This window comes from Ranitomeya imitator, chromosome 2 (assembly GCF_032444005.1).
Source record: "Ranitomeya imitator isolate aRanImi1 chromosome 2, aRanImi1.pri, whole genome shotgun sequence".
Taxonomy (NCBI): Eukaryota; Metazoa; Chordata; class Amphibia; order Anura; family Dendrobatidae; genus Ranitomeya; species Ranitomeya imitator.
Genome location: NC_091283.1, coordinates 784,751,424 through 784,765,826, shown reverse-complemented (window position 1 = coordinate 784,765,826; position 14,403 = coordinate 784,751,424). Strand labels below are relative to the sequence as shown.

The 14,403-nt window shown below is 44.2% G+C and overlaps 1 protein-coding gene across 2 annotated transcripts in view; it reads right to left on the bottom strand.

Annotated features, from left to right (window-relative positions):
* Positions 1 to 14,403, bottom strand: part of PHYHIPL (phytanoyl-CoA 2-hydroxylase interacting protein like) — a 165,208-nt gene that overhangs the window by 6,444 nt on the left and 144,361 nt on the right. For both annotated transcript variants that reach the window (XM_069753564.1, XM_069753565.1), the window contains exon 3: positions 4,563 to 4,737. In XM_069753564.1, the coding sequence (XP_069609665.1) occupies positions 4,563 to 4,737 (175 nt within the window). The remainder of the gene's footprint in view (positions 1 to 4,562; positions 4,738 to 14,403) is intronic.

Here is a 14,403-nt window from a genome sequence, read left to right as displayed (position 1 = left end):
GAGACAGCCCGGTACACGAGAAGCTGTGGAGGGGGCTGTAGGAGGGCAACAACCTAGCAGCAGGAATGCTGCCTCCTCCTTTGTGCAAGGAGGAACAGTGCCAGAGCCCTGCAAAATGACCTCCAGCAGGCCACTAACATCCATCTGTCTGCTCAAACTGTGAGAAACAGACTCCATGAGGGTGGTATGAGGTCCCGACGTCCACAAGTGGGTGCTGTGCTTACAGCCCAACACCATGCAGAGCAACTGGCATTTGCCAGAGAACACCAAGATTAGCAGATTTGAAATTGGCGGATGAGAGTAGGTTCACACTGAGCACATGTGACAGACGTGACAAAGTATAGAGATGTCGTGGAGAACGTTCTGCTGCCTGCAACATCCTCCAGCATGATCAATTTGGCAGTGGGTCAGTAATGGTGTGGGGAGACATTTCATTGTAGGGCCGCACAGCTCTTCATGTGCTCGCCAGGGGTTCCCTGACTGCCATTGGGTACTGGGATGAGATCCTCAGACCCATTGAGTGAATATATGGAGGTGCACTGGGCCCTGGGTTCCATCTGATGCATGACAATGCTAGGCCTCGTGGCTGAAGTGTGTCAGCAGTTTCCGTAAGATGAAGGCATTGATGCTATGGACTGACCTGCCCATTCCCCAGACCTGAATCCAATTGAGCACATCTGTGACATGTCCAGGTCTGGGAGGAGATCCCTCAGGAGAACATCCGCCACCTAATCAGGACCATGCCCAGGAGTTGTAGGGAAGTCATACAGGCAGGTGGAGGCCACACACACTACTGAGCATCATTTCCTTGTCTTGAGATATTTCCACTGAAGTTGGATAAGCCTGTAACTTGATTATCCACTTTGATTTTGAGCATCATTCCAACTCCAGACCTTCATGGGATATTAATTTTGATTTACATTGAACATTTTTATGCTGTATTGTTCTCAACGCATTCCACTATGTAATGAATAAGGATTTGCAAAGGGAATATTTCATTAAGCAGTACATGTGGTATTTTAGTGGTCCCTTTATTTTTTTAGCAGTATATCTATATATACAGTGGGGCAAAAAAGTATTTAGTCAGTCAGCAATAGTGCAAGTTCCACCACTTAAAAAGATGAGAGGCGTCTGTAATTTACATCATAGGTAGACCTCAACTATGGGAGACAAACTGAGAAAAAAAATCCAGAAAATCACATTGTCTGTTTTTTTAACATTTTATTTGCATATTATGGTGGAAAATAAGTATTTGGTCAGAAACAAAATTTCATCTCAATACTTTGTAATATATCCTTTGTTGGCAATGACAGAGGTCAAACGTTTTCTGTAAGTCTTCACAAGGTTGTCACACACTGTTGTTGGTATGTTGGCCCATTCCTCCATGCAGATCTCCTCTAGAGCAGTGATGTTTTTGGCTTTTCGCTTTTTAAGTGGTTGAACTTGCACTATTGCTGACTGACTAAATACTTTTTTGCCCCACTGTATTTATTTATTCACACAGCTGGTGAAATAAGAATTGAAAATGTCACCAATTTTTTAAGTAAATATGTTTCTAAAAGTGCTATTGACATGAAATTATCACTAGACGTCAGTAACAACCCATCCAATCCACACAGGTCAAGACATCAAACCATTGATGTCCATAAATTAAGTGTAATAATGATATATATGTATACTAGATGGAGGGCAGGCATGCGGCGTTGAGAATCTCTCCCCCATGTGCTCACCCACCTATCCACTCTCTCTTTCCCCATGTGCGGACTTCTCCCTTCTGTGCTCTACTGACATTACAGCAGGTGATCGCAGAGGATACATTTTGTGAGGTAAAATATTATTTAAAAACAGTCAGTGAAATATTTAATCTGACAAAAGAAATCCTCTGTGATCCCCTGCTGTAATGTCAGTATTATTTTTTGCTTCCTCCCCTGCCCAGGATATGTGGTATACTCCGTACGCGTACGTGGTCAAACACAGTCAATTTTTAAAATTAACTTTCGTTAGTGGGAAAACCCCTTTAATGTGACCGGCTTCCTCTGCCTGTAGACACGTCGCGCATCTGCCGCCGGGATCAGCCACATGATTTACTGCGCCTGAGCGGAACTCGCGCAGGCGCAGTAAATCAGACCGCCACCATCTTTGTGCAGACAGATAGCGGCGGTCACATTAAAACTGCACATGCGCTCCTCCTGTACAAAGATGGCGGCAGTCAGTGAATCATTCAGCTGATCCTGGCGGCGGCTTGTTTGCGACGGTGTTCCACTGGTGGTACAGCGCAAGAGGCTGCGTACGGCGTATGCAGTGTGTGTGTGTGTGGTGCGTACGACATATAGTGTGTGTTTGTGTGTGTGTGGTGCGACGGCGTTCCGCCGGTGGTACCGCTCAACAGGCTGGTACCGCCAGCAGTTTCCATATTGAGACACCCATCACTTGGGTGTCCCTATATGGAGGTCGGTGAACTTCTGTCGCTTTGAATTCTGGGATCCGGACACATCTGGACGGAACAGGATGTGAAGACATTGAATGGAAAGTATATACATATATACTGTGTATATGTATATATGTATATATATATATATATATATATATATATATATAAAAATATATATATATATATATATACACATACATACATATATAATATATAAGGTTTAAAACAAATATATAATAAGGTAGCAAAGTTCATTTGATAATACAAATGTACAGACGATAAAAGTGTCACACCACCTGGAGAAGCAACTGCAAAATGCATGTGGGGGTACTTGGCATCACTATAGTCCCTGTATGCTCATTTATAGAATTATTTGTATTCTCTTAAAGGAGTTTTCCAGTCTGATGATAAAAGCCTGAAGTCACTCTATGTGACTACAGACTTCTGAATACTGACAGCGTGCAGTGAGCACACTGTCAGGATTCACCGGCATTGATGGTGTGAGCAGGCAGTCACATGCTGACTAGACATTGTAAATAGTGATGAGCGAGTGTACTCGTTGCTCGGGTTTTCCAGAGCACGCTCGGGTGGTCTCCCGAGTATTTATGACTGCTCGGAGATTTAGTTGTTCTTGCCTCAGCAGCATGATTTGGGGCTACTAGACAGCTTTGATTAATGTGGGGATTCCCTAGCAACCAGGCAACCCCCACATGTACTCAGGCTGGCTAGCAGCTGTAAATCATGCAGCTGCAGCAAGAAAAACTAAATCTCCGAGCAGTTATAAATACTCGGAGACCACCCGAGCATGCTCTGGAAAACCCGAGCAACGAGTACACTCGCTCATCACTAATTGTAAATAAACTTGTAGGTGTACACACCCCTTTTGGGATGATTCATACTACCAAATTACCCAGAGGTTACATACACTCAATTAAAGGGATGTATTGACTTTTATTGTATTCTCTTTAAAAATGGTAGATTTTTAAAATTACAACAGTGAACCTGTGTTTTTCCTCTTAAACTTGACTCACTTTGCTGATGATCTATTTATACTACAACATATATACTGTCCTACCTATACCATGGCTCCAGCCCATGGATTAATACAGCATCACTTGGATAGCTATCTTTCATAAAGTGCACTGATATCACTAAATCTAACTAAAATCAACACATAGCCTCCGCAACAAGTTTCGCCTATAGAGGCTTCCTCAGGTGGCTGTGGCTATATTAAATGATGAAATACGAGTGCAAAATCGCCCATAGAGGCCCTTGAGGAAGCCTGTATAGGTGAAACTTGCTGGGGAGGCTATGTGTTGATTTTACTTAGCTTTAGTGATATCTGTGCACTTTATGAAAGATAGCTATCCAAATTATGCCGTATTAATCCGTGGGTTGCAGCCATGGTATAGGTAGGACAGTAGAGTGACTGCAGACTTTTATCGTAAGACCTGACACCCCCTGTAAATGTTATATTTGTTCATTTGGGATTATTACCTTCTATGTGCTTTTCCTTTTTATTGTAGCCGTCACGCTTTCACACTAATAATAGCAAAAAACTCGGCACTCAGACTTAACTTAATCAGGTCCACTAGCTTCCGTTTACGATCAAATATTGTGACTGATGAAGGTCCGGCTATAGGACCGAAACGTTTCTTCTGTTATTTACTGTGGACACCATTAAATCACTTTATCTGATTAAGTCTGAATGCCGAGTTTTTTGCTATTATTCATGGTTTTGGAACCTACTCTGGCCCCTCTCTCACGGCTGTGCACGCGTTTATTCTTCTATATCGCTTTCACAGTAATAGACGGCAGCTTATTGTCTCTGACAATAAGTGATAGTTCTGTTTCCTCATTATCTTGTATCCATGTTTGTAACCTCAAAGATTGGGCTCCTCTCCCCCTACATCCACATGATGAGGAGATGATAATCTGGCTGCCGGCAGCCATCACTGAGGACGTTCCTGCGATTACTGAGCACCGTCCCGAGATTACGCAGCACAGCGGTTTTCACAATAAAGGTGCGGATGAATGAAATACTGTATGAGTTCAGTTTATCGTCATTCTTTATGAAAACATTTATAAAACAATGAACCTCTTGTATCTACAGTAAAATATTAATTCTCACCTCCGGTGCAGAACTCAATGATCTCACTCCACTCAGACACAACGTAGTCACCGTCCACCTGTTTGGATGCCGTCTGTACAGCCACAGTGTACTCAGTCCTTGGGCTCAAGAACCAGTGTCCTCGCACTGTCATCGGCAGAGGCACGGCTTTGGCTACCAGTTTAGTGGGGACGTCCTAGGAGAAGAGAATGGCTACAATTAGGGATTATTACGTGCATTTGGGACAAGGTACATCACATGGATCACGTCAGTCTTTCCGCACAGGTGTCTGTGCAGATACATTGTATTCATAGATGGAGGACAACATCCTCATATACAGTTAGGTCCATATATATTTGGACAGAGACATTTTTCTAATTTTGCCTATAGACATTACCACAATGAATTTTAAACAAAACAATTCAGATGCAGTTGAAGTTCAGACTTTCAGCTTTCATTTGAGGGTATCCACATTAATATTGGATGAAGGGTTTAGGAGTTTCAGCTCCTTAACATGTGCCACCCTGTTTTTAAAGGGACCAAAAGTAATTGGACAATTGATTCCAAGGCTATTTCATGGACAGGTGTGGGCAATCCCTTCGTTATGTCATTCTCAATTAAGCAGATAAAAGGCCTGGAGTTGATTTGAGGTGTGGTGCTTGCATTTGGAAGGTTTTGCTGTGAAGTAAACATGCAGTCAAAGGAGCTCTCCATGCAGGTGAAACAAGCCATCCTTAAGCTGCGAAAACAGGAAAAACCCATCCGAGAAATTGCTACAATATTAGGAGTGGCAAAATCTACAGTTTGGTACATCCTGAGAAAGAAAGAAAGCACTGGTGAACTCATCAATGCAAAAAGACCTGGGCGCCCACGGAAGACAACAGTGATGGATGATCGCAGAATAATCTCCACGGTGAAGAGAAACCCCATCACAACATCCAACCAAGTGACCAACACTCTCCAGGAGGTCGGCGTATCAATATCCATATCTACCATAAAGAGAAGACTGCATGAAAGTGAATACAGAGGGTTCACTGCACGGTGCAGCCACTCATAAGCATCTGTAAAACACGGCGGAGGCAGTGTGATGGCTTGGGCATGCATGGCTGCCAGTGGCACTGGGTCACTAGTGTTTATTGATGATGTGACACAGGACAGAAGCAGCCGGATGAATTCTGAGGTATTCAGAGACATACTGTGTGCTCAGATCCAACCAAATGCAGCCAAACTGATTGGTCGTCGTTTCATACTACAGATGGACAATGAGCCAAAACATAAAGCCAAAGCAACCCAGGAGTTTATTAAAGCAAAGAAGTGGAATATTCTAGAATGGCCAAGTCAGTCACCTGATCTCAACCCAATTGAGCAGCATTTCACTTGTTAAAGACCAAACTTCAGACAGAAAGGCCCACAAACAAACAGCAACTGAAAACCACCGCAGTGGAGGCCTAACAGAGCATCAAGAAGGAGGAAACACAGCATCTGGTGATGTCCATGAGTTCAAGACTTCAGGCAGTCATTGTCAACAAAGGGTTTTCAACCAAGTACTAAAAATGAACATTTTATTTAAAATTATTGAATCTGTCAATTACTTTTGGTCCCTTTAAAAACAGGGTGGCACATGTTAAGGAGCTGAAACTCCTAAACCCTTCATCCAATTTTAATGTGGATACCCTCAAATGAAAGCTGAAAGTCTGAACTTCAACTGCATCTGAATTGTTTTGTTTAAAATTCATTGTGGTGATGTCTATAACCAAAATTAGAAAAATGTTGTCTCTGTCCAAATATATATGGACCTAACTGTATACATATGCCAGTCATATGATGTAAAAACGTATTCCTAGCGCCCAATGGACTTCTTTTTAATACCTCACAGGTCCTATTACAATGGATTGTGGGGGGTAATAGAAATATACGGTAAATATGATTAACTTCCTCCTACAATTTTTTAATTGATCACGTTACTGTGTCTATTGTCTCTGATACTCCACTACTGTGGCTCTTCTCTTACTGTGTGTATTACAAGCTGAATTTGGCAACAGATTTTTTTTTTATTGCTGAATATTTACATATAATATTAGGGCATTAGATTAAATCTGTTTATTTATAAAATGTCATAAAGTTATCAATAATCAATGATACATCTGCAATAGTGACAATTTACAGAATTATCTCACATCACGGCTTTGAACTATAATATACCGTAGACTGAATGTTAGGCCTCCTTGTGGTGACTGTTGGTACTGCAGATATTTATTAGCATTTTAGTTCGAATTCTATAAAATCAGCTGATCAACGTCTTCATACCACTCAGGATAAAAGGTATGGAGGTTTAGTGATAACCCAATTGATATTTTGATGGGTGAGCCAGGATCTTGCTTATTGGATGCATTATATTGGTCCGATCCATGTGTTTGTACGTTATTATTAGTGATGAGCGAATGTGCTTGGATCAGGTGTTATCTGAGAATGCTCAGGTGCTAACTGAGTGTCTTCAGCGTACTCGAATAATATGCTCAAGTACCCGCGGCTGCATGTCTCGCGGCTATTCGACAGACACAACACATACAGCAATTGCCTAATAAACAGGCAGTCCCTGCATGTCTATCAGTCACGAGACATGCAGCCACGGGGACTTCAACATATTATTTGAGCACCCCGATGTCACTTGGTTAGCACATGAGCTGATAACGCCTTATCTGAGCCCATTCACTCATCTCTATTTATTATCAGATCTATGCCTTCACCGTGCACTTTTAATTAAAAATGTTACAAAAATTGTGATTCTTTACGCAAGACGATCCAGGATATGGACACTGAACTGATGGTTAGCATTCAAATCTGGAGCTGCAGATGTCCCATCATCATGCAAATAAGAAAAAAAATGAAAAAGTTGTCTTTTAAACTATATTTTAGTAAAACTAAATTAAGTAGGATTAATTTTAAGTATGCTCTTTGTATAAACACATGCAGAGATTCTGACAACAGAGTTAATGTAGTAGACGTACAGTAGTAATTTACTAGAATCGTGCCCCAAAAGGAAAATTAAAACTAAAAGACATCATGCAGAATCGTAGGTTTTTGTATTTTTTCTTTTTGGTTTCTTTTATGACAGTATGATATAAAACTTTTGCCAAACTCTCAGTTTTGGTAAACTGTGATAATCATCTCAATCAGTTTCTATGGGGAAAGTGGGTTATTCTGAAGATTAATAGATGGCATCAGTGGAGAATTGTAAAGGAAAGCATTAAGCTACTTACTGGTAGCAGCATTTTTCGGAGGCCCATGACAGCACTACGAGAGAGGGGATCCGCCCTTCAGGAACAGGAAACCTACAGATACAAAAGGGCGGCACCTCTCCCCATGCATCAGTTGTATATTAGAGCCTGAGAGGACTACCGCGGTTAGTAGCACACAAACATACATTATATACAGTTTATGTACAAAAATAATCCATCATATTGAACTATATACCACACGTGAGATCTATCTATCTCATTATATATACTATAGGAAGTGCAACCCCCACATGAATAGGGAGGGAACTAAGGGTGCTGTCATGGGCCTCCGAAAAATGCTGCTACCAGTAAGTAGCTTAATGCTTTATTCGGACTCCCATGACAGCACTACGAGAGAATTACAGAGATGTAAACTACCTTAGGGAGGGACTATAGCCTGTAGCACCCTTAACCCGAAGGTGAGATCAGAAGAGAACCCCAAGTCCAACCTATAGTGCTTGAAAAAGGTGGAAGGGGATGACCACGTAGCCACCTTACATATCTGGTCGATGGAAACTCCAGATCTTTCAGCCCAGGATGTAGCCATGGCCCGGGTGGAATGTGCCCTCAGATTCTGCGGAACAGGACTTCCACCTGCAGTATAAGCCAGAGAGATAGCCTCCCTAATCCACTTCGCTAACGTGCACTTTGACACTCTAAGACCTTTCCTGGGACCTTGGAAGGATAGAAACAACGCCTCCTCTCTCTTCCAAGCATCAGTGACTGATATATATTCTAAGAGACATCTCCTAACATCTAACGTATGGAGTAACTCTTCTTTGGAATTAGAAGGATTAGGGAGAAATGATGGTAGAACTATCTCCTGAGATCTATGAAAATCTGAGGCCACTTTCGGTAAATAAGCTGGATCTGGTCTGAGGACTACTCTGTCCTGTAGAAACTCTGTATAGGGGGAGAGCCTAGAAAGAGCCTGTATGTCTCCTACCCTACGAGCAGATGTAATTGCCACCAAAAATGCTGTTTTGAGGGATAGTAATTTAAGTGAGGCTGAATGTAAAGGCTCAAACGGTTCTTTAGTCAAAGCAGAGAGGACTAGATTGAGATCCCAAGGCATTGACCTATTCCATGTATAGGTCTGGACCTACTAGCTGCTTTGATGAACCTTGATACCCAATAATTACCAGCAATGTTACAAGAAAATAGGGCCCCTAGGGCTGAGACTTGTACTTTTAGCGTACTCGTGGATAGATTTAGCTCTAGCCCTCTCTTCAGGAATTCTAGAATCTGGTTAATTGGTAAACCCTCTTCGATATTAAAATTTGAAGAGGCCAGAAACTTCCTCCAAGTTCTAGAGTAGATCTTAGTTGTTATGAGTTTTCTACTCTTCATAAGGGTATCAATGAGATTTGGAGAAAATCCTCTGTTTTTTAACAGTGACCTCTCAAAGACCATGCCGTCAAATGGAGACCCTTCACTTGTGGATGGTTGATCGGACCTTGATGAAGTAGGTCCGGGATGTCCGGCAGTACCCAGGGGTCTTCCACCGACATGGTCCTGAGCCAGGAGAACCAAGCTCTTCGGGGCCAGAACGGAGCGATCAGTATGATTCTCGCTTGATCCTCCCTTATCTTTCTGACCACCAGAGGCAACAGGTTTAGCGGGGGGAACGCATAAGCCAACCGGAAATCCCATCTGATCAAGAAGGCATCCACTGCCAGCGGATATTCCCTGGGATTCAAGGAACAGAATATTTTCGTTTTTCTGTTGTCCTTGCTGGCAAATAAGTCCACCTCTGGATGACCCCACCTGCGGACAATCTGGTTGAAGATTTTTGAGTTCAGAGACCATTCTCCTTGTCTTAAGGTGTTTCGACTTAGAAAGTCCGCCCTTATATTTTCCTTCCCTTTTATATGCACTGCTGTTAAAGATAGAAAATGGTTTTCCGCTATCCGGAGCAGGCGGTCCGCTATTTCCATCAGGAACTCTGAGCGTGTTCCACCTTGGTGATTCACGTAGGCCACTGCCACCTGGTTGTCGGAGAGGATTTTGACATGGTGACCCTGTAGATACACGAGGAGTTCCTTAATTGAGAATTCAATTGCCATCAACTCCTTCTGATTGGAAGAGGCTGATGTTTGGGGGTCCCATAGACCCTGGACTACCACGTCACCCATGTGAGCCCCCCACCCCGTGGGGCTGGCGTCTGTTGTGATTACCCGAGTCACCTGAGTCACCCAGGGAACTCCTGCTGACAGATTGTCTTCCTCTAGCCACCATCTAAGAGATGTAAGAACCCCTGGACTCAATGTCATCTGACCCTGCAAGGAACCCTGTAAGACCCTATCATAATGTAGTACATCAAACTGTAAAGGCCTGGAGTGGAACTGGGCCCAACGGACGGCGGGGATACAGGAAGTTAGGGAACCTAACAAAGACATAGCCTGTCTAAGGGTCATGGATGGTTTATTAATTGCTTTTAACACCTGTTGTTGGATATGAAGTAATTTATCAGGCGGAAGACAGCATTGTTGGGACTCGGAATTTAACAGCAGCCCTAGGAACCTCTGGGTCTTTAGGGGTTGCAATCGGGATTTATCATAATTTATGATCCAGCCCAGATTTTCCAGTTTAAATATAGCTGTTTTAACCTGAGCCAGGCAATGGTCTACTGAGTTCCCCACTATTAGGAAATCATCCAGATAAGGAACAATGAGAATATCGGATTCACGTAAGTGCGCCATAACCTCCGCAACTACTTTAGTAAATACCCGGGGAGACGTTGAGAGGCCGAAGGGAAGGGCTCTAAATTGAAAATGGCGAACAATACCTCCCATAGACACCGCCACACGTAGAAACTTCTGGAAGTTTTCGTGGATAGGAACATGATAGTATGCATCCTTTAAGTCCACAACTACCATGAAGCAGTGTTTAAACAACATCTTTATTGCAGAACTGATTGACTCCATTTTAAACGTGGTATTAACCAGGTATTCATTAAGGGATTTAAGATTGATAATAGTCCTGAACGACTTGTCTGGTTTTTGAATCAAAAAAAGAGGAGAGTAGAATCCTCTTCCTCTCTCTGACTCCGGAACCTCAATCAGTACATTTTTACGGCATAAAGTCATGACCTCTGACTCTAAGGCCGTCTGCTCAATAGTGGAGGAACGCAAGGGGGTTAGCATGAACTTATCACGAGGCCAATGAACAAATTCCAATTTTAGGCCTTCCGATACAATACCTCGGACCCAGACACTATTCGTGATGTTAGTCCATGCGGAAGAGAAGGTTGACAATCTCCCTCCCACAGGGATTGCTAGTCATTGGTCTGGTTTCTTACGTTCTTTTGAGGAACGGCGTAACATGTAACCCGTACCTCTCCTGCGTCTATCCTCCCATCTAAAATTTTCTCTAGAGGGTGAGGATGCGCGCTTCCTTCCACGACCAAATCTCCTTCTGTTAAATGGACGCCGGTAAGAAGCTGATGACAAATTAGGAAATTTCTTCTTATCATCTCCAGCCTTTTCGAGCAGCTCATCCAAGGTTGGCCCAAAGAGATATTCCCCTTTACATGGGATAGCGCATAATTTGGATCTTGACTGGATATCCCCCGACCAACACTTCAACCATAAGGCTCTACGAGCCGCGTTGGAGAGTCCTGCTGCTCTGGCCGCCATTCTGACCGAGTCCACCGACGCGTCCGACAAGAAAGCCGCAGCATCCTGAATCACTGGAAGCGCACCTAGAATAGAATTCCTGGAGGCGCCTTCTTTAAGCTGGGATTCCAACTGTTCCAACCAGACCATTAGGGATCTGGCTGTACAAGTCGCAGCCACTGCTGGCCTCAAGGATCCGGCTGCCATCTCCCACGTACCCTTAAGGAAGATCTCCGCCTTCCTGTCAAGAGGGTCTTTAAGGGACCCCATGTCCTCGAAAGGTAAAGCTGCTTTCTTAGATGCCTTCGCCACCGCCGCATCTAATTTAGGGGCCTTGTCCCAGGTATCCACATCCGTATCTTCAAAGGGATACCTGCGCTTTAAAGCCGGTGGCAAAGAACCTTTCTTCTCCGGTTTTTTCCATTCCCGGAGAATCAGGTCTTGAATCTTATCAATCACCGGGAAGGATCTGCGTTTCTTGTGTTCCAAGCCGCTGAACATTAGCTCCTGACGGGAAAGCTGAGTCTTAGGCTCTTCTAGGCCCATCGTACCTCTGACCGACTTGACTAACTTATCCACCCGGTCCAGAGGCAGACAGAATCGGCCAGATTCCTCTTCTGATGACGAGGAAGAGAGATTTGAGCGATAAGAACCTTCCTCTTTATCTTCCTCTGACGAATCAGAGATCACCGAGGCTCTCTGTTTTGAACTTCCCGCCTGGGACATAGACCGCAGGGATTCCCTTACTTCTGTACGGATCATCTCACGCAGATTAGCCGTAGAAGCAGATTCTTCCGCTACCTAGGGGAGGACAATAAGGGTGATACCATCTATCTAGCCTGATGTCACTCAATCCCTCCACTCCTGTAAACCTCACCGTCTGTTGTATACAGGAGGCACACAATTTTTTAGGGTAGGAATCTGGTAAGGGAACTTCACATAGGGCACACTCCTTATGTTTCGACTTTGCACTTCTCTTCCCCTAGAATGACAAAGTATAAGGGGCCCGCGTCACTGAGTGAACATTCACGTAGATCACTTACCAGTGTACGCCAAAGAGAAAGGTACCGGAACACGAGGGGGCTCCTTGCCAGTCGAAGCTCTAGATCCTTGCCTGGACGAGCTTTTACGGCTGGACTGGTCACTTCTGATATGCTCCTTTCCCACGGCTTCCTGCCGTACTTTATCCAGAAGTTGAGGCTGCTGCTCACCATCATCTGCCATGATGAAGCTGTGGCCAAAAGCAGGGTTCTATCGCCAACACCTGCTTATATCCCCCTGTATTCCGGTCAGCAGGCCACCTGGCGTGTTCCCCATTGGTTCCTGATGATCAGGCTGCAGCTGGGAGGTTAGCGGTGGTAGTACAGAAGAACCGGCGACCGGACCATGGGCGCCGCCATTTTGGAAAGACCGCGCATGCGCAGTCAACCCGCAAACCGGAAGCGCCTGCCGGTGAGCGATGCAGGACGCCGGGAATGCCCAGCAGTGCTCCGGACGGTGCTCCACTTCCGACGCCGCAACCACACCACCGCACCTCACTGCCGCCATCTGCTCAGGGGGGGGGAATGAAACTTACCAACGCCGGCTTCCGGAGACAAGGAATCCTCCGGACCCTGCTGCCAACGCCACTGACGTGCAGTCCAGCCTGGACCACCGTGGCGTCTCCAGGACTTTCCGCACCGGTCGAGGTAGGAGACCCCCCCCCGCTACCAGATTCGACCGGCTGGCCTGGGCTCCTTACGAGATGAAATCTGTAGGATCCTGTCCCTCCAGGAACAGGAAACCAACTGATGCATGGGGAGAGGTGCCGCCCTTTTGTATCTGTAGGTTTCCTGTTCCTGAAGGGCGGATCCCCTCTCTCGTAGTGCTGTCATGGGAGTCCGAATAAAGTGTGGATACCAGAGCGATACAGAGGGGCACTATATGGTTAAAAGTAAGTGGACACATCACCATCACACCTGTATGGACTGGTTGAACTCTCCATTCCCTTTTAACCTGGATTCGTGCCCCCTTTTGTGACTGTCAGCCTCTACTCTTTTAACCCCTTCATGACCGGGGGATTTTTCGTTTTTCCGTGTTCGTTTTTCGCTCCCCTCCTTCCCAGAGCCATAACTTTTTTATTTTTCTGTCAATTTGGCCATGTGAGGGCTTATTTTTTGCGGGACGAGTTGTACTTTTGAACGACATCATTGGTTTTAGCATGTCGTGTACTAGAAAACGGGAAAAAAATTCCAAGTGCGGTGAAATTGCAAAAAAAGTGCAATCCCACATTGGTTTTTTGTTTGGCTTTTTTGCTAGGTTCACTAAATGCTAAAACTGACCGGCCATTATGATTCTCCAGGTCATTACGAGTTCATAGACACCAAACATGACTAGGTTATTTTTTATCTAAGTGGTGAAAAAAAATTCCAAACTTTGCTAAAAAAAAAAAAAAAAAAAAATTGCGCCATTTTCCGATACTCGTAGCGTCTCCATTTTTCATCATCTGGGGTCGGTTGAGGGCTTATTTTTTGTGTGCCGAGATGACGTTTTTAATGATAGCATTTCGGTGCAGATACGTTCTTTTGATCGCCCGTTATTGCATTTTAATGCAATGTCGCGGCGACCAAAAAAACGTAATTCTGGCGTTTCGAATTTTTTTCCCGCTACGCTGTTTAGCGATCAGGTTAATACTTTTCTTTAATTGATAGATTGGGCGATTCTGAGCGCGGCGATACCAAATATGCGTAGATTTGATATTTTTTTTATTGATTTATTTTGATTGGGGCGAAAGGGGGGTGATTTAAACTTTTATGTCTTTTTTATTTTTTTCACATTTTTTTAAACTTTTTTTTTTTAACTTTTGCCATGCTTCAATAGCCTCCATGAGAGGCTAGAAGCAGGCATAGCACGATCGACTCTGCTACATAGCAGCGATCTGCTGATCGCTGCTATGTAGCAGAATTGCACGTGTGCTGTGAGCGCCGA